General features: G+C 32.9%; 2 protein-coding genes across 4 annotated transcripts in view; one reads left to right on the top strand and one right to left on the bottom strand.

The window, feature by feature from the left end:
- Positions 1-13,449, top strand: part of LOC128986770 (facilitated trehalose transporter Tret1-like) — a 32,494-nt gene extending 19,045 nt beyond the window's left edge. For 2 of the 3 annotated variants that reach the window (XM_054407284.1, XM_054407286.1), the window contains exons 2-9: positions 5,311-5,476; positions 6,987-7,177; positions 7,748-7,906; positions 8,551-8,826; positions 9,081-9,407; positions 9,719-9,827; positions 10,465-10,601; positions 11,189-13,449. In XM_054407284.1, the coding sequence (XP_054263259.1) occupies positions 5,410-5,476; positions 6,987-7,177; positions 7,748-7,906; positions 8,551-8,826; positions 9,081-9,407; positions 9,719-9,827; positions 10,465-10,601; positions 11,189-11,407 (1,485 nt within the window). In that variant the 5' untranslated portion in view covers positions 5,311-5,409 and the 3' untranslated portion in view covers positions 11,408-13,449. Of the gene's footprint in view, positions 1-3,349; positions 3,433-5,310; positions 5,477-6,986; positions 7,178-7,747; positions 7,907-8,550; positions 8,827-9,080; positions 9,408-9,718; positions 9,828-10,464; positions 10,602-11,188 lie in introns of those variants that run through there. The other variant, XM_054407285.1, reaches the window with a different exon arrangement.
- A 2,603-nt stretch (positions 13,450-16,052) lies between these two features.
- Positions 16,053-27,417, bottom strand: part of LOC128987214 (magnesium transporter NIPA2-like) — a 28,569-nt gene continuing 17,204 nt past the window's right edge. The window contains exon 7 of the mRNA XM_054407960.1: positions 16,053-19,156. Within this exon, the coding sequence (XP_054263935.1) occupies positions 18,947-19,156 (210 nt within the window). The 3' untranslated portion in view covers positions 16,053-18,946. The remainder of the gene's footprint in view (positions 19,157-27,417) is intronic.

Consider the following 27,417-nt stretch of genomic DNA (forward strand, 5'->3'; position numbering starts at 1 on the left):
ACAGTATGCTAAATATTATACTTTTAACTTTTACTAACTTGAATTTCATTAATTTTATAAACCATTGGTGGTGCAAGTTTAATAACACTGTTAAAAGGGCCCCATACATGGTCAATATTAATAAAACTGGGCAATATATTGTGCAATATTTTTTAAGAGCAACCATACACGGTTCAATAAAATTGCTTTAGTTTAAACATGGACAAATAGAATTAAATATAGGCAGACAGCAGTGCTGCGGTTAGCATATAAGTTGTAAGCATGGTTACGGCGCACACGCTACATAACTACACGGCGCTCCTATAGCGGTGGACGCCAGAACTTATGCTAACCACAGCACTGCTGTCGGTCTACATTTAATTCCAATTTTCCATGGTTTAAGGTCAGTAACATATTTTAGTTTAGTTGTGATTCGGTTCGGTTGCTGCAGTGTGTGCGGTAGTCGTATTGCTGAAAAAGCTGAACAAGAAGAAGGAGAGGATATGGATGGAAGGAGTGGTTGAAAAAAAAGAGTAGGACTGCTGAATGAGCTTCGAATAAATAAGTGAACCAAGTAACTTTAAAAACTTTCTCATATCAGACGCAGAAACTCAATATATTGCACAACTTGATTTTCGCCTTCAATATAGCCCATACTCGTTCAATATAATATTGTGCAATTTGGAACATTGCACAATAAATATTGACCATGTAATCAAAACTGAATTTTTTCCTAATTCCCAAAATTCAATTACAAGTAGATTCACTCCAACAGGAGACATTTCGAAAAATGAAAACTGGAAACAGATCATCCTTGAACTATGAAGTCTAAACCATGGGAATCGCCTCTTCCTTTACATTAAAGTTTTGAAATATCAGTAGACAGGATAAATGGGCTCTTAATTCACTTTCCGGTTTTTCTCAATTCTCAATAAAGGAATCCACCTTGCATGTCTGTCATTTGATATATTACGTCCAGACATTGACTAGTCTCATACTTGTCCTTTGCGACCTCGGCGAGACCTTCGTAGGTATTCTGTCCAAGCCAGTAACATCCTTCCGTCCTTGGCCTCTGGTCACGGCTTATTTGCTCCTCCTCGCTCAGGATATAGAATTTATAATCGGTGTTTATCTGATAACGATAATTATTGTCCATCAGTTTATCAATGGAAGGACTTCTCTTTAGTTCATGTAGGTGAGGTAATGGAGGAAAATTGTCTAAATTATCCTAAATTAATTTGCCAATTTTGTAACCTTTGGAGAAGAGGTTAAGCGTTGGAGAATCAAATGGTAGTTTGTGGTTTTACCGGTTCTTTATTTCTGACATTATGATTTTTATCCATCCTTTTATGAAATTAATTGTAAGTCTAAGAATCGTAAAGATACAAAACTGTAATATTTTCTTTTTCTACATTTTGATTTAGGTACTTCATTTACCAATATCAAATGGGTAGTTTAGTTACCCCTAGTAAATTTTAGAGATCTTGTTTTTTGTGAGAGCTGACTCAGCTAGGAAATTAGAAGCTAAGACAAGTTTAATAAATTAGCAACAATTTAGCTGTAGTTTGTTTAGCGCCGCCCGAGGATGACCTTTTGCTATAGTTGGGAACCATCCCGCTTAAGTAAATTTAGTTTTTGCATTTTTTGCCACATTACACAGTAAGCAGCTGGTTTATGTGCTCTTTTTAGACCAGAAAGTAGTTGTTTATTTGCATAATGCCTCAAATCATCACCATACTCCATAGATTATTGTGATATAGACATCCCTGATTTGATCTTATTCTCACTTTACCCTTTAAATCATGCATACACACAAGGGAAAAAAGTTAAATGAAATCACATAAAGTTTTGTCCACCTCCAAGGGTTGGTTTTTGAGATTGAATTCAAACGTATTGATATCTTGTATTATTGACAAGGGGAAGGAAGATGTCATTGATCTTTAAAGCTATAACTAAGTTTTGAAAATAAATACTACATTTAAGTACTGGTAATTAAAAAAAAAACTTGAATGAAACATGCATTGATCCACATAAAACTTAGCCACATTGTTTCCCCTGCAACAAAACAAATCAAAATTATAAATAATCCATGAGATAATCTCCTTCAGAGAATTTGCGATAACCTATCTAGAACAAGTAGGCATAAATTTCGTCTTTGGTCTCTACTGAGAAGAGATGACTTGTGCATTAACTCCAGACTTTAATCACAGTTATCAAGATGAACCGACTTCACTAGAGGTTCATTAATACATCTTTCGCAGAACAATAGCCTGCCACAATTGTTCCCAGATTCCCTGCAGAGTGTAAATTACTCGGTCATGACACTAGAGGGTGTTGGAGGAAGTTGTCAGATAGAAATTGGTGGTGTAGGGTTGTTATTTGTTCAAAAATGTTAGTAAGTATTCCTTTAAATCTGAGGTTAGAATGGTAGGTTGTGGTAAAATATGTTAGGGGTTTTTGAACCCAGTGGTCTATTCATCACTTATGCTTCGTCAGAAAATATCAACCCATTCGGATAATTTGTACTATGCCTTCAGATAATTCAAAATGCAGTTTCTGCTACATTTTAGAGAGAGTTCTTTACAATTTTGTTTTGGTAAGTTATCAAAGTAATTTGAGTGATCACTTTTGAAGAACTTTATGTCTTAGACCTCCAGTTTGGTCAATGTATTAAAGCATCGGTTCTAGGAGCTCTAGGTATAATAATTTACAAAATTCACCCCAAAAATCTAAAGGAAGAGGGAGGAGTTTGAGATAAAAGCAGTTTTAAGAGTTATAGAATCTCTAGATGTAGCACCATTAGCACCAAATTTTTTTAATATTTTGAAATTAAATTCCAACATGTTTGAGATGGAGAGCAGTAATTTTAAAATAAAGGTCAAAATTTTGCACATTAAAAATTGTTATATCAGTTACCAATAAGGGAATATAATTGTTAAAAAAATGTGTTAAACTTGGCCCTTAACCCCAACATTTTCTTTTTATGGTTGGATTAAATAACTGATCCACTAAAGTTTTCAAGGTTGATGTAAATTTCATTAAAATTGGTACAATTTAACGAGGATCTACAGACAGACATATGTGATTTTAGCATTTCCGAATAATATTTCTTTCAAAAACTAATTCTCACAGCAACGGGTCCAACCTGCGGCTATTTAATTGATTCCAGCACCTGAATTGTTTGGCTATCGGTTCAAAGTCTTGATGGCAAGTAATTTTGTCATGTACAAATAACAAAGTTTAAAGAATTAGCAAACACAACACATATGTCAAGCGTGGTTGTACACTTATGTACTACTTTATCAAGCCCTGGAGACTTAGGCCACATTTAAGTTGGGTTGTGCAAGAACCTGTTTTTACCACACCAGCACCGGTACCTGTTTGTACCCAGGCTTCATAACTGTAGTGGCAAGGATAGAACTAGGTGGTGTGCTACTCGTGAAAATTCGCTAGGTAATTGAGGAGTTAATTTGCGAAATTTGTTTGAGTGTCTTTAACATTCTTTCCATGTGCGTTTTATATAGTGTTGGTGTTACCAATTTAGAAAAATTGATATGTAATATTTAAGTTCTTTGTGTGTATAACCAGGAGTTTTAAATAGTTAGTGTGGTGTAAAAATCTATAAGTGTCAGTGTCACTGTATGGTCTAGTATTTTAGTAACTTATATTACAGAACTAATTCTTAGCATTCTTAGAATTTTTGGTTTTACAGTACCCGTATTATTGTTTTTATATAACAAACTATTTTGCCCACATCACCTACTTTTTGGTATTTGCACAAAAATAAAAAATATTGGATTAGCTCATAATTGATTAATTATTAATATTTCATAGTATACCCGTTCATACTTTAAAACTTTAAAACAAAATACTGTACGCAAATTTTAATATTTACGTAGTGTATGTTTGACATTAAATAATTAATTAAACTCACAAGTTGCTTTGCCTTTATTTTTATGACAAAATAAAGTTTTAGAGCTAAATAAAAAAATAAAATCTATATGAAGTTCTGGGAAATATTGTACTATGGTTATAAATAATTACAGTAAATTTTAATGTTTTTAAGAAACAGACAAAATATATAAATAAAGAGACACACACTTTTGACCGCAAACAAACATTTCTATGTTTGTTCAACATTTGGATCCTATGAAATGTATGTAGGCCTACACTACTCAGGAAATTTTCAAATTGAAAACCCAATAAAGAGCTATTAGAAAGGTAAAATCATAATTGCTGAACAATTAAATTTATTAATAAATAATTAATTTCTTAACTTTCTAAAAATTAAATTGATTTATTTTATGGTGTAAAAATATTACATTTCAGAAAAATATACTCATAAATATAAAGAATGCTTTTATAAGCTTATGAGATTATTCTAAAGGGTTTAAAGGTTGGTATACTAACTAAAAAAATCTCTCAGTGTTGTGTAGGCTTTCAACAAAATTTGAAATATTTAACTTAAAACCAAGATTTTGTTAAAATTGTTTTGAAAATAATAAATATAGGCCTAGTCTTAAAGTGAAAGTTTTTGGATGAATGAATTTATATTTGAGGGGGTAAAGATAAAGCTAGATGAATAAAAAATTTCAACCTAATAATTAAAATTTCTATTAATTCTAAATATACCGTAAATTTAATGTACAAACCTAAAATGTTGGCCTGTGCTCTCGATTTAGATACACAGTGCAAGTGCCATTGTTCAAAATTTTTACATATGTCCAGTACTAAAACTATATATGCAATGATTTTACACTACAATTACTTGCACAATATTATAAATATTTCCTTCAAATACTAGAATCTTATTTGCTTCAAAAAACAGATTTTAGGTATAGTACTCTAAAGAGGTTCAATTATCTGCAATGGTTCAACAAAGAAAATATTGTTCCAGACTTTCGTGTACCTTGTATATCACAAGTATTGAAAAGAATTGTTTTACTAAATTATTATTTTCAAATACTCACAGAAATTAACCTTTCCAACAAAAAATTTGAATCGAGAACCTTCTAACATACAGCAACATGTGGTTCTGTAATATATTTAAAAAGTTTTATTAGATTTAAGTTTTTTTTTAAACATCATAATTAGTCAATATGACTAAGTCAATTAGAGTGATAAGTGATAGGCATATCTCAAATCTGTTCCACAGGGTTCTAGGAGGTTCATTTAAAATTTAGAAACTCCCAACACTGATCACAATATAAACCAACACAATATACTCCAAACATTAGATTTTCATGTTTTCAAACATAATTTTAGTTAACTGTTGGTTCTGCAGTAATTAGAAGAGTTGAATGGAATGATAAGGAATCTTCTCTTCCACAGGGTTCCAGGAGGCTGTAGATATCTGATAACGTCGATTAGTCATAGACTAATCTGACTGTCAACACATCAGATACAGGGTTAGATCAGCTACAACCGACAATGGAGATGGAGATGGAACCTAAGAGAAAATCCAAGAGGTTTAACCTCTACCTGGCTGTAATGGCAGGTGAGTCAAAATATAATTTTGTAAGATATCAACATAATTTTTTAAGTTATTTTTCGGAGTGCATAGTTCAAATCGGAAGTGAAATAGAAATGAGAGTAATTACCTGAACAGAATAAGTCTTTAAAGAATCACACTCAAAACATGTTTAGGACATTCAGTCAATGAATTAACAAAATAATTAACATGTGATTGACAATCTATAACGTACAGTAAAGAAGGAAAGGCAGTATACAATATTTTAACAGGAAGTAAATTTTTCTGCTTAATTGATTATAATTTTGGATATAAACATAATTTAAAAGCCTTTTATTCAATTTTTAATGGTTTTGCAAGTTTAAACAAGAGTTTCTCTCATTTTTAAATTGATGTAGAGGTAATTATTTTATAAAACAAAGAACTGTAATGTTATAATAGAATTTGATAACTCATCAGACAGGCAATAAATTATGAATAAAATTCCTAAAGAAAATGTAATTTCTTCATAGTATTGTCAAACGGCTAAATCATTATACAAAAAAACTATTCAAACACTTTTAACAAAAAAATACCTATGTTTTTATAGGATATTTTATAAGATTCATAGGACTTTTTTTAATTGTGTGAATAGTTTATTTTTTATAACAAAGAAAATGTAAACAATAATTTATTTTGAATGACGATTCATCCGATTGCACTGTGATTGCACTTTAAAGATCCATTGTTTTCTGTTCTCAAAGAGTTTTTAGTGCATGTAATCACTTCAAATTACTCTCAGCAGTATTTGAGTTTTTTATAGCGCAATCAAACAGTCAAGTTTAACAACTTTCAAAGAAGTCTTGTCACAAGGAAACTGAAAGTGTTGCTGGTTTTCCGAAAAAAAAAAGAAAAAAAAAACTTGAATATGATTTACATGGTTTACGCTGTTACTGAGATTATTGCTAAGTTAGATCTGATTGGTAAAAAAATTTGGTTGACAAAGTTATGTCTCCAGGTAAAAATATGTTCTGGTACATGATGCTGTGCCTTAAAACAGTAAACTGAGACATTCGTTTGTCTACTGAAACTAAAATTTTATTTTTTGAGATTAGGCCTATAGTTAAAAAGGTAACGGTGTTTTATTTTGCCAAAACCATGGGAAAATTTCTATGAGGGACAGAACGTCTTGCTTCAAACAATATATTATAGGTAATTAGCATTCCACAGGATCAAACCAACAAACGACCTCCTAATTACCAATTACCAATTTGTTGCGGACAGGTTATATAGCTTAGTGAAAATATATTGCTCGCTTGGTATCCAAAATAAGATAGATATTTTAATTCTTAAAAAGTAATTTTGGAGGATTTTAAATTGGACCCAACCGTCCTGATCATTGGACTTTGAATAAATAATCCTGGCTAGCAAATCAGCTGATCTTCATTACGAAGCTATCATTTTATTCATCACTCGTCTTTCAGTCATATTCACCTTAAAATTCACATTCTGGTGTGCCAATGGAATCTAATCCAAGTAAATCCATGTTTCATTACAGCCAACGTTGGAGCCTTCTCGCTGGGCAGTCTGTACAACTGGACGTCCCCAGCCCTGCCCAAGCTGAGTGCAGCAGACTCCTGGCTGCCCATCACAACCACACAGGCCTCCTGGATAGGCTCTCTCATCGGCATCGGCTCCATCTTCGGCCCCTTCATCGGTGGAGTCCTGGTCGACACTGTCGGTCGCAAGGTATAGCATGATCTAGGAAATAAGCAAAGATGTAAAATAATCGTGGGTGTTGCTGCAACTCAAGAAATTATCACTGTTGCTGTAATTTGAGGAAAGGGCATTGAAAGACATAAATATTGTATTCAAACACATTGTTGTAATTCTTTGATGCAATTTCACTGCATTTCGGCTAATCCGATAAATTTTTTAATTCGGCCAGGATCAGGATCTGATTGGTTCAGATTGACGTCACTAGTGTAGTTTTAAACTTTCAAATGAGTTTTTTAAATTAAAATCAAATAATTATTGGCATATTACTTACACTTTTGGAAGTGTAACAGGAGATAATACCTGTCTGAATTATTATTTGAAGATCCTTAAAAAAAAATTCATTTTAGGGCTATAATTTAAAAGAATGATAAATATAGATATAAACATAAACCATGATTTTTTACAAAATTACTGCATTATTGATGCAACATTTGTTGATTAGGAAATTCTTTTAGTGTTTGACTCATTAAGTGTTTGTGTGTATTTATAATTCAACAGAGTTTGTTCAGCCACTAACAACAGTTTCATCTTCTCTGACAGGGCTCTATGATCTTGGCTGTGCTGGTAGGCCTGGTCGCCTGGGCCATGTTATACTTCACTACAGCTGTTTGGCACATATACATCTCTCGTATAATAGGAGGTATCGGTGGAGGCATCGTGTTCACCTGTGTGCCTCTCTACATCGCTGAGATTGCTGAGGTAAGGCAAAACATTCAAAACATGTATTTTATGAAAGGTTGCTGAAGACAACTCTATATTTTACTACCATATATAGTATCTAATTATTGTGACTACCCATTCATACAGACAGTACAGTTAGAGACTAATGAATGTTCTAACAGGCACAAAATATGTAAAGCAATATGGCTTCAGTAATTCACACAAAAGAAATATATTTGTGACAGTGCCATTTGTATTTTTTGCGCCAATTATTTATCTCAGTAGAATCTTTATTCAATTCTTTATTAATATTTAATTAATTTTTTTTACAAGTGAAAAAGGAATCCACAGTTTTTAAAAATTCTAAAGAAATTATGAGGAATACCAGTTTACCTGACTTCCTCTTGTTTGAAAATCTTGGGACTTTAGACACCTTTGTCCGAACAAAAAAGAGAACTAAACTTTATAATGTAAAAGAATTTGCCCAATAAGCTACATGTCCAGAACACCAATTATTTATCTTTGAAAATAAAAGACGACTCAACTAATTGCAGTTCATTTTTCATTCATTGAATTAATTCAAATTTTAATTTTTAATTTTTTATAACACAAAACACTTACACAGTTGCTGAGACTCGTAAAAACTGACATTACAACTTATAGTAGAAATGTATTCCTTACAGGATGATATCCGGAGTGCTCTGGGATCAACCCTGAACTTCTTCTTCGCCTCAGGATACCTCATCGAGTACATCTTCGGCCCATGGGTCTCCCATTGGAACCTCATCCTCATCTCTTGTGTTGCTCCAATCCTCTTCTTCATCATGTGCCCCTTCATCCCTGAGTCTCCATACTACTACATATTGAAGGATGACATCGAAAACGCCCACAAATCACTGAAAAAATTGAGAACAGGTTGGCCGAAAAAGGATATTGAAATGGAACTCGAAGTTATAAAGGTAATACTTCACAATACTCTGTTGAGTTCTTCAGTACATTTCAGTGATCAATTATTTTATACTCAATAATAAAATAAACAATATGATGCTGAATTAAGGTTGACAGCTTTTAGAAAGAAAAAAGAATGTTCTTAGAGGGTTTTTACTAATGATATTTTTACACTTTTTTACACAAAGAATTGAGACAGCAACATACTTTTAAATTAATAGGGCTACATGCCAAGTATTTTTATTCAAAATCCAACACCTTGCAGGAGTCAGTCCAAGAAGCGATGAGGGAAAAGGGCACACTGTTGGAGCTTGTGGCCACTCCGACCAATAGGAAAGCCCTGTTGCTGTCCTGTGGTGCCATGACATTTCAACAGATGAGTGGTATCAACGTCGTGCTCTTCTACTCCGAGACAATCTTCAACCTCGCAGGAGACATCACTGTGGGAAGTTGGGTCATCAAGTCCAGCAGTTCCACCATCGTCGTGGCCGTCATCCTCATCATCTTCGCCGGAGTCGCGATGCCTCTGACCAAAATGTACGGAATCAGAAACATGTTGATCACTTCTGCTGCTGGAATGGTTGGCTTCCAGGTAAATACTTCTCAAATTAGTTCTCATCATTATTTGAAAACTTTTTCTGTCGAAGGTTGTAAAATATACATCCTGGAAGAATAAGACGTTTACAAGAAAATGTCATCCCAAAATCATGAAGTAAATTTGAAGCGGTTGAATATTTTATGATGTTTATTGTTTATCATTGTTGAACAGAATGGAGCAATGGAGTTTTTAAGTATACCAAAGGTATAAAATGTGGATAAAGTCACCATATACTTACCATCTTATGAGCAGCTCAGTTAGTATTTTAGCCAAGACCATTGACTAAAAGATTTGCAATTTTCCAGACGATCACAGGATTCTGGTTCTTCGTCCAGTACCAAGGTGTCGATGTGTCCAGTACGTCATGGATTCCTCTGTTCAACCTTGTCGGATACGTAGTTACTTACTCTCTAGGCAAGTGTTTATATTTTGATATTTAAATTTACTATTCAACCAAAAATTGTAAAGGATATGGAAGAGCATTTTGTAGTGTAATTGAATGATGAAATATTGAATCGTCCTTTTGGTTTAATTAAATAAAACCCTTGATTTTGGTTTTGGTGTACACATTTTTTAATTAAGAGCTCTGCGGAAAGTGCAAAAACACAATTAAATTTAATTTGTGACTTACTTAGTAATCACAATTTATGTGTAGCAATACAAATTATTAATTTTTTACATAACAAAACTGAAGGAGTGGTAAAAGCACTTCCTTTATTTTATATTAATGCCATTTTGGGAGGAACGTTAATGATACAAAAAAATTAAACCTGAAAACAGTAAGTGGGTCAATTGCCTGAGGTTTAACTTCATTTCGTACAAATAACAATATTTAGTTAAAATACCTAGCTACGGTAATTTCCAAATTAAACTTAGTTTTGGCACAAAAGCGGTGCCATCCTCAGGTTCTACTTAGACATCGATGTCTGTTTCTGTTTAGTTGCATGTTATTAGTTCTTAAACCAGTACGAGTTCCTTATGCATTCATTTTTCATCGTTATTTTAAAAATTAAATAAGGATTTGTTGTTAATTTTGTATCTGTTTCTATAGGTTATGGTCCACTGCCAACAGCAGTAAAGGGAGAAGTGTTCCCTCCAAATGTGAAGGGAATCTCTTCAGCTGTGACTGTGGGCTACAGTTGGGGTCTTAGCTTTGTTATCACCAAACTATTCCCACACATCAACGAGGTAACTAATAGTTATCTAGCATAACTTGAATATACTGTGCATTTATCAAGGTGCTATCTCTGAAGAAATCTTTAGTGTGATCTGACGTTTAAAACTTAGCATGTAGCATATTGATCTGTTCTGTGTCTTTATGCAAAAAAATGGAAAATCATCAAATCATTCTCTCACAACATCAAAATGTTGTTGGTTTTTTACTTACTTAAGACTTTTTAACAGCTGTAAAAAAAATTGTGTTTGTAATTCAATTACCGGTACTTTAGTTGCTTAGGCAGATAGTGAAGATTTCACAAAATTCTTAAATTTGTAGAAGATATTTTGAATAGTGTTGGAATACTGTTACATTATGATTGTAAAATTCTACACATAAAATGCAAATCAAGAAGTTGTCATATAATGTTAAAAATACAGTACCACTAACACTAGTATAGGGGTTTGGAGATTTTGAGTTGACACAACACATGATAATCTAAAAGAACCGATGTTTCTCGAAGAAATCACTGGACAAATATATAATTTGTCGATTTAGCCACTTATCTAACTAAGTGTACAGGATGCACTCTGATAAATATCATTGTTACTTTTTTCAGGTGTGTGGAATGTTCACGGTATTCTGGATCTTCTCAGTGAGTTGTTTCCTCGCAACCCTCTTCTCCATATACTTGATGATTGACACCAGGAACCTGAGTCTTCAGGAGATCCAGGACCTCCTCAACGGCAAGAGGAAGAAGAAGACACCTGAGCCTGTCAAGAAGAAAAAGTCCTGGTTCCCCAGAAAACAGGTGTTGGATATCAACACGATTGCGTAGTGAACCTTGGACACTTACGGAACAAATTAGTTTGGTTTGGAATTGCAGGTACTATCTTGTCAAGTTTTTCTCGATGGATCTAGTTTTTGTATCTGAATTACTTTTAGTGTTAACCAACGGACAGTTTAACATTGTGGATGTTTTCACGATAAAAATGGAAAAAAATGGATAAATTGAAATCAATTCAGTACTGAAGAAAAATATTGAACTGAAAATTGTACTGAGTGGTGAAATTGAAATTGTTAACGTTTCTTATTTAAAGCTTCTTGATTTTTCAGTCTGCAATTGTAGGCATTAAATTAATAAGCGCTAATTAGAGATAGAAAAAATATAATATACAAGTTAAATAAATACCACTCATAGTTGTTATGGAGGTAAATATAAGCCGCAGAATTTGTTTATTTTAAGACAATATTGAACACACAAATATTATTCTTTAACTCAGATATTTCATTCAATAGTATTTAACACTAAGTGGCAGAAGAATGTGTTTTCAACATTCCTGGTCACATATTTTTATAAAATATGAATTTTTCCCACAAACAATTTTAAAAAACTACATGAATTCAGGTACATCAGTATTATTTTGAAACATGAATCAACGAGAAATATTAGAAAAACTTAGTTAGAAAATAATATAAGATGTTTGTTTCAGTAAGGATACTTATTGATTGTGATTTATTTCTATGTGTAGCATTAAGTATGGAACACGTCAGTGCTTTAGCACAAGCTCATTGAATGTTCTTTAAATTGTGTGTACCATTGGTTGGATATTTTACTACAAGTTGTAACAGTTTAAACTGCATGTAAAGTAATGGATTTTATTTGCAATTTTAAAATGTTTAAAAAAGTTAAAAACAATTTTAAATTGTTTAAAATTTAGATAGGTAGTAACATTGACACACAGTCAATGGTAGTAATAAGTTTTGTTGCAAATAAAATACAAAAGTGTGATTAAAGAAATAATTTTAAATGTTTTGAACAAAGTACCAAAATGAATCTCAATGTCAACTGGCACATATCATGTTTACATATCTATTTAGTTAAATTAAAATTATTAACATAAAACTAATTTCTCAATTTTCTTCTTTGTGGATGTACAGGGTTTTTGAAAAGGATTCCTATTCACACGTTTCAAAATGTGGTAAATGCCCTAAAATTCTTTTAAAAATATTAACAAAATATGACAATTAATGTTTTACTATATTTTTCATAAGCCTGTAGAGAATGCTTTAAGTTTGTAAAGATTGAATTGTTGGTGACATATTTTATACGATCCTAGTTTTACATAACACATTTTATACGTTCTTTATACAGTAGGACAGAAGGGTATATTTTGTATATAGTCAACTTTTTTATTGCATTAATCAAAAAGTTCATTGTGGTCTAGGATGTTGTTTGTTGTGTTATTATATTTTAGTAACTTAGACCTTTTTAAATTATTCTCATTGCTTGCATTCTTTTGTTACATTACTAAGGAGAGAAGCAGGTTTTTATATTCTACTATTTCTTTTTTTCATTCAAAAAAGTCCATTTTTAGAGCATTCTAAAAATTACAGAGCTTCGACTCTAAAAAAAAATCCAAAAACCATCAATTATTTTCCACGCTGTAAAAAAACAGTTATGAAAAGGAAAATGTTTAAATTTGATATATTTTACGTATTCGACTTATTCTTTCTTTTTTAAAGAAAATATATTTAGTAATGAACAAGTGTAAAGAATGTAAGTTATCACAAGTTTGATTATTTTCTATTTAGAAAACATTTATTACCATTATACCTAGTTTCATTGTATCGACATCTACCAATAAACCTGTTGTTTTATCAATTGTAACTCATTATGTTAAACATCACCTGTGATGAAGTGGTGCTTTCGCATTCAAGTTTCTTTTAGTGTAAATTTTACACATTAAGGACATTGTAAATATAATATTTTGTTGTCACTTTATACCTTTGTTAGCTTTTGTAATTGTCAACTCATTATCTAATTGTAAAATTTCGGTATATTTATGAGTTATATTTTAATTAAATGATGATATTTCATAGAAAGCGTTTTTCTTTATAATTTTATCTCTACTTCTACACCTTCCAAAAAATTTGAAAGCAAATAACTAAATCAATAAAATACCCCTGCTGCAGCAAACCTGTTGTCCAAGCGAATCCTATATATTAAAACGAAACAGTGTTTTTTTATTTCACGATTCTGAATCAACCACTTGACGGATTTTTATGATTTTTGTGTTGAAAGAAAGATAATTTTGAGAACTAGGGAATGTCGAAGCCATAATATTAGTTTAGGGTTTCAGTTTTTTTGAAATTAAGTTTTAATTTTCAAAAAGTCTAGCAGCCCACGGACGAGTTAGTCGTTTTAGTAATGGTTTAATTAACAGCTGGTTTCTAACTGTCATTGAAATGTTTATGTTACAAGTTGTTTGTATTAAAAAATATTGATCGTCAGAGTTTGCCTACACACTATTTTACTTTAAAATGCAGTTTATTTTCTACCGTAAAAGATCTATGTTATCAGGAGATTGTGTAATTTTGAACTAACTATTTTAAACGTATAATCAAGTTTTGTCATAAATGCAATCCGTCTAAGTATAAGTGCTTAATCCTTTAAGATATAAGTGGTTTACGTGTTGATACTTCTTTTTCTAGATGTTTGAATATAAGTATGACTGCATACAGTACACATTTTATTCGTAATGAAAATGTCAACCGGTGTAGTAGGTCTCCAGAAAACAGACCAGTAAGCTGCAGGGTGTCAGTAGAAACCAAAATCGATTCATACCATATCATAACTATCCCAGTTAGTAGTACTGTATGATTCAGAAACTTGATAAAGGGGTACATTCCAAAAGGCTCAGATCTCGGATGGGCTGGGCAGACTTTGCATGGCGGAGAGAAGATACTTCAACTTTTAAAAGTGTATTCCAAGGAGTACTACAAGGTAGACGACTACTTGGAAGGCCAAGTAATGAAAGACATCTTCAGACTGGTATCTTCCTTAGAAATGGCAGGGGATAGAAGAGAATGGGAGGCCAGGATCATTTTAGAGGTTTCAGTGGCCAAGGTGGTAAAATAAGGTACGGTAAGTGATAGTAGGCCTTTGCAGTGGAAGGTGGTATGTAGCTACTGTACTCAAAGCCAGTGTGTGTGAATTGGCCACCAAGTTGTAAACTAGCTGTTCTGAATCATATACAGTTTTAATTGACTACTGGATTTCCGTACGTAGGACGGGCCAAACAGCTCGTTTCCATTTAAGTCTGAATTGATTTTCAATTAAATCTATTTAAATATCATTAGGTTTAACGAGTACCTAGGTTTGCTACAAGGCAACTAATAAAGTGTGTTTTTAGTAAAATATTAATAGCTTAGTATAAAATAAATAAATTTGCCAAGTTTTATCAAATCATAGGCCTATCCATTAACAAGCAAACCACAACATTTTACAATATTCTCCATAAAAATAACATGGGAATTTTAAATTTTTTTGAATATTCACTGTTACCAATAATTGTACAAAAACACTTTGATATACTAAATCATTTGTTTTTTCAAGTTCTTTAAAAATGTCTAGAGAGATATTAAGAAATTTTGTGTTTTGAGGGTCAAAAATGAGAAAACCCATTTGTACCCCATAAAACCCCCTGTAAACCCAGTTCCCATTATCCAATCATGCTGGTTCGCGAACTCATTCAAGTTTATCCCGCCTTACATCTTTAAACCAAATGTCATGAAAATCAGACAAAAATTACTCAAGTTATCGCGTTCACGGACACACATATATATATTATATATATATATAAATCATGTATATACATATATAAAAATTTGAACAAATGGTGTTTCTGACCTCTGGCGACATCAAAACCAAAAAGTAAATTGCTCCCGGGCCTAGGTCTTACCGTGCCACCTACGGTAATAACTACTTCAAATTCGCTAATATGAGTTAGATAATATAGGCTTGCTTGGTAACAGAACGGACTGTTAAATCGAGACTGTGAAAAAGTTATTGTTCTGGTGTCGCAGCTTTTAAACTTATCAGTAGTTTATTCTCGTCACCTCTTGCTTCGCTTGATATTTTGCAGCACAGAGAAGTAAGATACAGAGGAAACATTCAATGGTACATTTAAAACGTGTCTAGCACCAGTCGCTGGTGACTAGTACAAATTCTATTAGCCGTCCCCTTCTGCTCTCCTTTCCCCCCTCACCATCACGTACTACAGCGCTCACGCTGTAGGAAGAGCCTGTGCGCTGCAACTGCTGTTACGAACAATAGCCGTTCAAACTCTTCCTTGCTTGGCAATCACAGACTTGTAGTTTTGAAATACACACACATCACAACCCCGATGTTGTTAGGTCCAAGTCATGTAGCGACTTAAACAGTTTGAATGGCTATTGAGAACAAAACAAACAGTGCACACCTTCCCCTCCACATCTGGAGTACTAGGCGAGTCAAAGTATATTTTATTACCCTGAAAAATAGATAGACCCTTTTCCTTTTCCGTTTATATTACATATGTTTTAAAAACTGAAGAAAACAGTGTGCTTATTTCCGTACAAGAACCAATGTAACGACGAGTAGAGTAAAATGAAATAACAAGCTATTGGTAAGAACAAACTTTAAACAAGAAATGCTTTACAAAAATATGTGTTTTAATAAACTTTAAACTCTTATATACATATTCACAAATTTACAAACATTACAAGTGCTACGCTCAAAACACATAAGCTCAACCATGATTAAGGCTACAAATATGGAATGTGTAACAATACAATAATAAGCCTAAATCTATTGCAAAGAAATACAAAATAAAATATTTTATATATATTTGTTAAGGATGGACAGGTCTTGAAATTTTGGAAAATTTAAAATCTTTTTCTACGAGACGAGATTTAATATTGACCGAGATTTTTTTGAGACGAGATAAAAAAAAACCTGCAGAAAGGAAATGCAATACCCGCAATACAAGAGCGCGTTGTTGTTGTGTTTCCTTTGCAAAGACGTTCTTATTAATTAATTCTTTACATGTAAATATTGCTCTGTTTTATAATATTTTTTTATATAGCAAATGATGAGAAGTTTTGTTAAGTGTTAGCAGTGTGAGACATGTATTACTAATGTAAACATAGCCAAAACAAGTCACTCTAAAATCGTTCTAAAAATAATACAAGACTGAAAAATGTTACTTAACTAGTAAGACTGATGTTTCAGACAGATAAATTTAGTATTTTTCAAAGTTCTACTATTGTTATTTAATACTTAAATAGTAAGACTGATGTTTCAGACTAAACATTTTAATTAATCAAAGTTGAACTATATCCTAACTGATATCACCATGTTTCCTACGCGTAATAGTTATTTTTAATAAGGTAGTCCTAAATAATATTTGTTTTCCTTTACTGATGTTTTTTATTGATGTTTTCTATTAAAAGATTTAAAATATTGCCTATTAATATTTTATTATTATTATTATTGTATTTTACCAGTCATCTCTAATAAATCAGTAGATATTTAACGATGTAACCAAATCAGGTTAAAATGGCGAACGTGCATTTCCCGATATGTATGAGAAGGGAAATCCCGTCTTGAAATTTTATGAGAAATAAAATATCCCGTCTCAAACTAAAAATCCAATCTCGTCCATCCCTAATATTCGTTGTTTAGGTGGTAGAGTAGAGAGCAGTTCCTATTTCAATGTGAATCAATATATATAGTTAATCTACGATATAGCTTAAAGATAAGTACACAACCTCACACAAGCAAGAAACTTTTACTCATCTACAAAAGTGTTAAAACTTACGAAGAAAATGTAATTTTTTCCTACTTAGGTGAACTTTTCACAGTAGAGAGTGAAATATACTACAGTATTAATCACACGTTATCAACTAATTTATCAATTATCAATTAATTGATATGGGCATGTTCAATTAATACTAGAGGGTGTGTAGTGGTGTTGACACCAAGGGGGCGTGTAGTTGTGAACTAGCCTCACCTGACTAATAGTTTGTTTATGTTTACGTTTTTGGCTATTTTGGTTGTTATGGTGACGAATAATTGGTAGAGTGGAATTACGTTAAAAGTTGAAAGAGAAGGTTCGTTTTTTGTTGTTGTGAAAATATAAATAAGTTGAAGAAAGCTCTGAAGAGTTTTATTTCTCATTTATTTTCCCAATTACTAAATGAAATTCAGACACCATCATCTATAATTTAATGGATGTTCATACAATTTATTATTTTTTCAACAAAAACCATGGGACTGAAAACAGTTCTGTCAAAACCTGGACTAAACATTAACACATGGTTATATTTAAAAGTTTAAAACCACAGTTAAGTGGTAACTTTGTGTATTTTTGACATTGTTTAGAAACAATAAAATAACCAAAATCAAAAACTTATTATGAATTTCTGTTCAATGTTGACTCTAGAAGAGTTCAAGTATTTTTGTTGTTGCATGAATGTATTTGCTTCCTTTATTATTTACCTAGCTTAGTGTTTATTTTTATAGCGTGGTAAAAATAACAGTCTTTAGCAAGCTCTCGATATTTTTAAGTTTTCAAAAACAAATTTGAAATACGATCTTAAACCTGTGAAACCTCATTTCTGGCACTTGGTACAAAATACACTTTTAAAAGTCGATTAAACAATATTTTCAGTAAGAGTATATATATTCAGTAAATTGTCTACATTTAGTGAACTTATAGGCTTTCATCAATGACAATCAGAAAATGTGATAAATATTGTTCTAAAGAGTATAAATTACAATATATACATAAATGATTAAGCTATATTTTTGTTTCAAAATATTGAAAATAAATTATGATTAACTTATAGGAATGTACGCCTACTTTAGTACAACACCTTTTAAGGCCAACTTAAGGTCAAAGTTAGTAAAATCTGTTCAATTTGTTCACCTTTGTTTAATGATGAATAGCCTTTAAAAGGTTAAAATCACAAGTGCAAACTCTTACTATTAGTTTAGTTACTAACTTAAAAATAAATAGTTATGTATTGTTCTTCATAAGTATTTACACAATAGTTCAAAATATTTATGAAATGTAAGAAAGTAAAAAATGGACTGGCTATTGTAGTACAATAAGTAAAACAGTAGTCTTGATCATCTAATATAATAAAGATGCGACAAGGTTAGATAACAATAGGAATCATTTTTTAAATTTATAAAATTATTTGTCACCATTTTCTTTTACTACACTTCAACAATTATGTAAACATAAAATAATAAATATATTAAACTCAAAAATAATCTTTTGTGTTGACCACTATCAGAGATTTATGTAGAAACCTGAGATCGGATGAACCAGACTACAGTATCAACAAATCCTTAAGAACTTTTTTAAATTAATAGGAACAACTATGGAGTATAATTTACTGACCTAGCCTATTGAAAATGTTATCGTTGATTCAATGGATTTAAGTTATTCGACCAATGACTTAGATATTGTTAACTGGCACGCCTTACTCTTACAAAATGAGTGAAGTCGTAAACGTACGCAGCCTACAGGCTCTTGCATGAAGGTCAGAGGGAGTCCGGAGTGCCGTAGGTCCGGGATATCCGAACATCTATCTCGTCATCATCCCGGAGCAGGACTTTGTGAGGCAGATAATCCCTCTTGGGTCTAAACACTCCTCTCACGTCGTTCAACGATACATCCATGTCTTTGAATGTATTAAGCAGAACGATGCCAACAATTATCACCAGGAATCCACAAATGTTTCCAAGAATATCCTGGGAACAAATATTAGTTGGATTTTAATTATTGGAATATGACTGTAAATGCCCAAAAATGCTGTAAATGCTGTATGCTGTAAATGTGTTATGTGTTTCATTTCATTTCATTTCATATAACTTTATTCATTAAAGTATAATACATAGATACAGGAATGGCGTCAAGAGTAATTTAACAAATCTAACTTAACTAAAATACTCATAACTATTAAGCATGGCGTAACAACATACCATCCATATGAACATTCTTTCAGCTCAAATAAAGTAAAACAAGCAGTGCAATATAAAAGTTTAAACATGAAAATATCAAAATTAAAATAATAGATAAAATTATTTTAAAACCAAAAGTTTCAACTTATGAAATAAAGCAATATAACTTATGGAACTAAAACTCTTCAAAGGAGTACATAGCCTTGTTGATAAGAAACTTTTTCAATTTTGATTTAAATTTATTTTTTGAGGTTTCCAATTTGATTTCTTTAGGAAGTTTATTATAAAATTTTGAACCGGCATACTTAGGTGATTTCGTGAAAAGTTGCAGAGTATGAGAGCTAGTGGCCAGATTATCTCGATTTCTAGTAAAGTAATTGTGGTAGTCTCCAATAAGTTGTAATTCATCAAATCTGTCTTTTACTGATAATACTGTTTCATAGACATACATTCCATAAACAGTCATAATATTTTCAGTTTTGAAATGTTCTTTGACTGAAGTTCTACGTTTTAAATTGCATAAAATTCTAATAGCTTTTTTTTGTTTTTTTAGAATTGATTTTAATTTTTTCTTCTTTGCTGCACCATAAAGTGAAACTCCAAATGATATGATTGAATGTATGTATGAAAAATATATAATTTTTAATGTTTCCTTATCACATAGGGGTTTTAATCTTGTTAATGCATATAGGCCAGATGAAACTTTAGAAAGTAACTTGTCAATATGATGGTTCCACTTCAAATTTTCATCAATTTCTAATCCTAAGAATTTGATGTGTTCTTTATTTTGAATTGTGTTGTTATTAACTACAATTTTTGGCAGATTTTGCAGTTTAGTTTTCCCTGCTTGAAAGCACATAAAATTAGTTTTATCTGTGTTCAAACGCAAATTATTTGAGTTAAAAAAACTGTTAAGTAATAATATATCAGAATTGGCCTTGGCTTCAAGTTCAGCATACGTTTCTGCGGCTATTTTTAAATTTGCATCATCAGCATATAGGCAAAGCTTGCTCAAAACACTTAGTTGGGGAAAATTTCTCAAGTAAAAGATGAATAAAAGAGGGCCTAGGATCGATCCTTGGGGCACCCCATATTTAACTTCCCGAGTACAAGAATTGTAAGAAATTTTATAATTTTTATCATTACAGTGACTCAGTTCCTCGTATTGCTTTCTATCAGAAAGATATGACTTGAACCAGTTCAATGCAGTACTATTTAGTCCACTACTACTGAGCTTTAAAAGTAACAACTCATGAGAAATGGAGTCAAAAGCTTTACTGAGGTCCATGAACAACCCAACCACTTTAGATTTTCTTTCTAAGCTATCAACGATGGATTCAATGAAAGCTGTGGCAGCTGTTATGACAGATCTGCCCCTTCGGAATCCATGTTGGCAGTCATCAAATATACCATTATTTTCAAAGAAGCATACAAGTTGGTTATAAACAACCTTTTCATAGATTTTTGAAATAGAAGGCAGCAGAGCAATAGGTCTATAGTTTGATACTGTTTGTTTGTTTCCTTTTTTGAATACTGGTTTTAATTTTGTAATTTTGAGTTTATTAGGAAAAATTCCTGATATCAAAGATGAGTTAATAAGATGGGCTATTGGTTTAAGTAGGACTAATTTAGCTTTTTTAAAAAGAACCATGGGAATACCATCGTAGCCAGTACTATAGGAGTTTTTTAGACTTTTAATAATTTTATCAATATCTCTCTCATCAACAAAGCTAAATTTAAAGCTCCTTTTATCTGAAGAAAGTACAGGATGCAGAGTGTCATCAACAGTTTTTAGGAATGAATCTATATTGAAAGTATCAGTTTCTTTTACTACATCTGCAAAATAATTGATGAAATGGCTACAGACCAGGGAAGGGTCAGAACATACATCATTATTTACTATTAGGTTTATATTACAATTATTTATAGTTTTAGCTCCTATTTCAGAGTTCACGATCTTCCAAGATACCTTATACCTTATACTGTGTATGCTGTATGCTGTATGGCTGTGTGTATGCTGTATGTGCTGTAAGGCACATTATTTAACATTAACATTAAATAAAACCTTGAAACGAGCCTGAGAATTGACTTGCGATATATTTGTCTATTCAGAAATGGTTTGCGTCACTACTGGAAGTAGCTTCCATGAGCGCCCTGTGATGCAACGGGTTTCCCGGAGCCTAGTTCCGTGTGCACCCTTGTGTTTGACCGTATTTAGTGATATTATAAAATGTATGAAGAAGGACTAATTGCGAGATTAATGGCTAGTGTTGAAAGGGAGGACAAGGAACAACATTTAGAAGAAAGAACTAATGGTGCGTGAGTTCGGTAAGCTTCTTTTTTATTCAAGAAAAATAGCTTTGAAAAAATGTGTGGTCTTTCTAACAATTGATTTTTTGCATTAGACAATAGGTGTTTTATTTCAAACACCATTGCATTTTTTTCTAAATAGCTTTGACAAAGTAAGTTGTCCTTATGAAATAATTATCTTTTTTCATAATACCATAGGTGTTTTTATGTCATACACTAATGCAATTTTTGTCTAAGAGCTTTGATTGAATCAGTTGTCCTTGTACTTAATTATTATTTTTATTAGACCATGTACGTGTTTTTATGTCATACAATATTCAAGTTTGTTTTCTAATATACGATAGTACTGTATAAGTACAAAAAGTAAATCTTTACTATCCACAACACTTACGTATTTTTATTTGTTTTTAAAACATTTTCTATTTGATATAGTACTTAAGTAATAGTGTAATAACTCTTAAAAAATGTTTTTCTTACAGTTTTATAGCTAATAAAATGTTTTTTACTCATCATTGCATAGATTTTGTACTCCCGGAGGTAACTTCCGTGAGCGCCCTTTGGTGTTTGAAAATCAATGCGCCCGACGGAAGGTTAAAGTTGAACTAGATTTTTAAAATTTTACTAACAAGAGGGGTGTGCCAGCCTGAAATTCCTGATCAAGCCAAACTCACAGTAATATCGTGATCATTTTTAAAATTTAACTGAATATCGTGAATATCATTAAATTTGACTTTGATCGTGAATATAATAACAAACATATAAAAAACTACTTAGTTAACATTTAGAACTGCTTTGACCTTATTTAGTCGAAGAATTTTTTTTCTGACCAACATTGTCACTCTTCTGTCTTCTTGATTTTTATTATTAACTTCTGACCTTGTTTTTTTATTTAATTAGGCTACTGACTACAAATAAATAAAATGTATGAATGAAAAATAGATACATTGATATAATCATAGACAAAAAAAATTAATTAATCAAAGAATTAAATATAGACCGTCAGCTGTGATGCGGTGTGAGCGGTTACCATAGGTTCTGGCGCACACCGCTGGGAGCGCCATGTAGTTATACAGCCTACGCGCTACGTAACTACAAGGCGCTCCCAGCGGTGTGCGCCAGAACCTATGGTAGCCATGGTAACCACTGTACGGCTGACAGTCTATATTAAATTCTTTTTGTCTATAATATATTGTATTTTAGTTGTGAAAGAAAAACTGACACGACATACAGGGTGTTTGTGAACTCTCTCGAAAAAATTCATAGGATTGTTCCTTGGGTTAATACAAGAATATTTTACATTATAAACATGGGTCGCCGGAGCCTCGTTTTCCGGCTGCCCGTCTGTATGTGATTTTCACAAATGAATTTATAACTTTCGAATTCCTTAAGCGATTAACTTGAAACTTGGTATGTAAGTAGTGACAAGTAAGACTAATCTTTGCACAAAGTATCAGATTTCTAAGTTGTACCAATCCAAAATGGCGGCCATTACAAACTTTCTTTCTTAATTAACTCAAAAACCATTGATTTTACAAAACATTTACAAGAATAACTTTTTTAAGGCAATTTAACCCTAGGAGTGGCAGATCGACAGAAAATGTTGATTTCAAAATGTGCCGCTGGAGTGGCGGGCGACAGAATATGTCGATTTATGTAAAGTTTTTTTCAGTTGCATGTTAATCACATTTAAAGTCAGTAAAATGACATAACTCTTATACCAATGGAAAGATAAGATTCCGAAGTTTCATTTTATTATAAGAATGAACCTTATAACATAAATATATCGATCTTATAATGAGTTACATTTAAACGAAAAATATGCGCAAACTCGCAAACGCCATGTTTTGTTGCGCAATCGTAAATGATGAGTCATTTCAAAAATAAATAGCAGACGTAATTTTTGTCTCTGACAAAAGCAAGTGGTACCACTGCAACACGCATGAAGTAATCTTTTATTCTGTATAAAGTATAACGTCATAATACGTTCCAACAGCTGATGAACAATTTTTGTAAATAGCCTATTTTTACGTATTGTACATGTGGCGGATCGACATAAAATGTCGATTTCTAAATCGCATATATATACAGTAGGGTCCCTCAAACTCGGCACTCGATAACCCGGCAGTCTGGATAACTCGGCCATCACCTGGCTCAGAAAATTTGTGATTTTTTGAGTCCGAGTTAAACATGGGCTCAAGTCAAATCATTCGCAACTCGTACCAAGGATTTATTGTACAATATCTGATGACTTAATACTGACTTGTTATATAAATCTAAAGTATCTGGGGACCGAGCTTTGCTCGGGGAAAATCATTAGTTCACTCTGAAAGCAGCCTTAGTATTGGAGATACATAAATCCATTCCCAAACTCCATACGGATCGCCTTTACTACGTCTTACACCATTTCCTACGTAATGGACCGGTTTCCCTCAATTCTCATAGCACTTTAAGATTGTAGATACCTTAATCTAATCGTTATTGACAGTTCCCACACTCCGGACTACTCCCCTTGACTACTTCCTTCACCACTTCCTACGTCGCGGACCTGTTTTCCTCCCTTTCCATATCATTTTAGGATTGCCCATACCCTTATCTAATCGTCATAAACAGTCCCCACACTCCGGACTGCTCGCCATTACTACTTCCTTCATCACTTCCTACGTCACGGACTTGTTTCCCTCTATTCCCAAAGAATGTTATGATTGCCTTTACTACTTCCTACACCACTTCCTACGTTTCGGACCTGTTTCCTTCCCTTCCCATAGCATTTTAGGATGGCCCATACCCTTATCTAATCGTCATAAACAGTTCCCACACTCCGGACAGCTCGTCTTGACTACTTGCTTCACCACTTCCTACGTCACGGACCTGTTTTCCTCCCTTTCCATATCATTTTAGGATTGCAGATACCCTTATCTAATCGTCATAAACAGTTCCCACACTACGGACAGCTCGTCTTGACTACTTGCTTCACCACTTCCTACGTCACTGACCTGTTTTCCTCCCTTTCCATAGCATTTTAGGATTGCCCATACCCTTATCTAATCGTCATAAACAGTTCCCACACTCCGGACAGCTCGTCTTGACTACTTGCTTCACCACTTCCTACGTCACGGACCTGTTTTCCTCCCTTCCCATAGCATTTTAGGATTGCCCATACCCTTATCTAATCGTCATAAACAGTTCCCACACTCCACACTGCTTGCCTTGCTTCCTTCACCACTTCCTACGTCACGGACCTGTTTCCTTCCCTTCCCTTAGCATTTTAGGATTGCAGATACCTTAATCTAATCGTCATAAACAGTTCCCAAACTCCGGACAGCTCGCCTTGAATACTTCCTTCATCACATCCTACGTCACGGACCTGTTTCCCTCCCTTCCCATAGCATTTTAGGATTGCAGATACCCTAATCTTATTGTCATAAACAGTCCCCACACTCCGGACTGCCTGCCTTTACTACTTCCTTCATCACTTCCTACGTCACGGACCTGTTTCCCTATATTCCCATCGCATTTTATGATTGCCTTTACTACTTCCTTCACCACTTCCTACGTCGTGGACCTGTTTCCTTCCCTTCCCATAGCATTTTAGGATTGCAGATACCTTAATATAATCGTCATAAACAGATCCCAGACTTCGCACTGCTACCCTTGACTACAATGTATCGAGTAATCTTCAGTATAATCTTTGCTCAATATTAACAAGTGATGTTTTTCCTTTTGTACTGTATTTGTAATTTGCTAGTATACTGTGGGTAGTTGGCTTATGAACACGACATGCTACAACTTCAAGCCTTTTGTTTACTTTTTCCTCGTTATTTAATTCAGCCAACATGGTTACCTATCAACCCATGAGACTAATGTTAGAAAAATGTGATTTTCAGTTTCATTTTTCTACGTAATTAGATTTTTGTTGGCAGTTCTAACTGCAGTAAACTCGTTTTTAGGCCAGAAATAAACTATTTACAACATTTGAAGAAAATCGTCGGAGCCGTTTTCGAGATTTTTTTTACAAGCAAGCATACATACATACAAGCAAACATTGCTCGTATTAGAGTATAGGATAAATAAGGCAGCTAAAATGATTTAAAAGTGTATTGTTCTTATTTTTAACTCTAGTTCCCGAAAACCCGGCATTTCACAAACTCGGCACCCCTCCAGTCCACATTACGCCGAGTTTGCGGGACTCTACTGTACAATGTGAAAAGTACAAAAACGTTGTTTTATATACACTCTTGTAGACGAAGGACAGTAGAATTCAATGTTGTTAGGCTGGTCACACAAATAGAAGCTTTTGATTTTTCAAAGCTAAAGGAACAGGAACACTTGTCATTATCTAACCTAAAATGGCGGCGTCGTCGTGAGTTTTTGTCCGATAACAAAGACGAAGTGTGGGTTTTATCCCTAATTTTACAGTGTAATGTTTGTTTTAGTTTATTATTTTGTATTAGGCGAAATATTTATGCATTATTTTGCATAAATATTTATACATGTGTGATCCAAAATAGGATAAAAATTTAGTGAAGTTTTGTGGGCTATAACAGCTGATCAGTTGTTTAGTTTACATTTTTGCTTTTGTGAACACCAAATATTCTATTACTTATCTTATTTAGTTATTCTTATATAGAATGACTAGCTGTACCCTCGGGCTTTGCCCCGTTTAACTTCACAAGTGAGCTCGTTCGCATGGCTTAATCACGTCCTGGTTGAAGCTCGTTCGCTACGCTCACTCACCTTTAAGTTGGAGCTCGTTCGCTCCGCTCACTTGCCTTCAGGTTAGCTCGTTCACTACGCTAACTCGCTTCCAGGTTGAAGTTCGTTCGCTACCTTTTGGTTGCAAATTGGCTGTAGTCATAAATTAAAAAAATAATAGTGCTGCACCCTGTTGGTAAACCTTGTAATTTTAATGCTATTGAACATCATAGAACAGAACCAACTTGTTTAATTGAAACAGCTGTTAAGAAATTCCTTTTAAATATGAAAAATCATAAGGTTAACATGGGAAACTCCAGAGCCACTGGGGCGGAGCCCGAAAGCCCGATCAGAATAAAAACTACTTAGTTTTCCTATTTAATTCCCAAAGAATCGGTGTACCGAATTTCAGCCTCCTAGGTAAATGGGAAGTGGAAGAATTAGTGATGAGTGAGTGAGTGAGTGAGTGAGTCAGTCAGTGAGGGCTTTGCCTTTTATATATTTAGAAGATATTATTGGTTTCAAAAAATGTATGGTTTTATCATATTGATTTATTAGTAGAGGGCATTTGTGGATCTATCAACGTGTAGTTGAAGAAATTGACGTTTTTCCAATTTTTCCGTATTATTGCTATTAAATCTATAAAAATAATTCTTTTGTGTAATATTATGATATGTCTATAGGAATAAATTCTGAACGAAATGCATATTTTGAATTGTGCAACAAAAAATTACGTTACATGTGACACGTGTTTGCTTTTGAAATAAAATTTGAAAAATTTATAAATTTTCTTGTTTTTTACTTTTTTATAAAAATCTTTTCTAAAAGTGGTTTGTATTACCATTTTTGAATTCTACTGACTATTACGAACAAAATGAATATACGGTTCAATAGTTTATCTCTACATACTAATTTTATACAGATATGTGATGATGTGGAGTAGTATGAGTGTAAATGAAGATACCTGGGCCCTATATATCTTCCTCTAACCACTGCCAAACCACGCACATTTCCTGTCGTAACCCAACTCTATTGCAAGGAATTAATCT

This window comes from Macrosteles quadrilineatus, unplaced genomic scaffold (assembly GCF_028750875.1).
Source record: "Macrosteles quadrilineatus isolate MER2022 unplaced genomic scaffold, UCM_ALF_1.0 Scaffold_2__2_contigs__length_208266976, whole genome shotgun sequence".
Lineage (NCBI taxonomy): Eukaryota > Metazoa > Arthropoda > Insecta > Hemiptera > Cicadellidae > Macrosteles > Macrosteles quadrilineatus.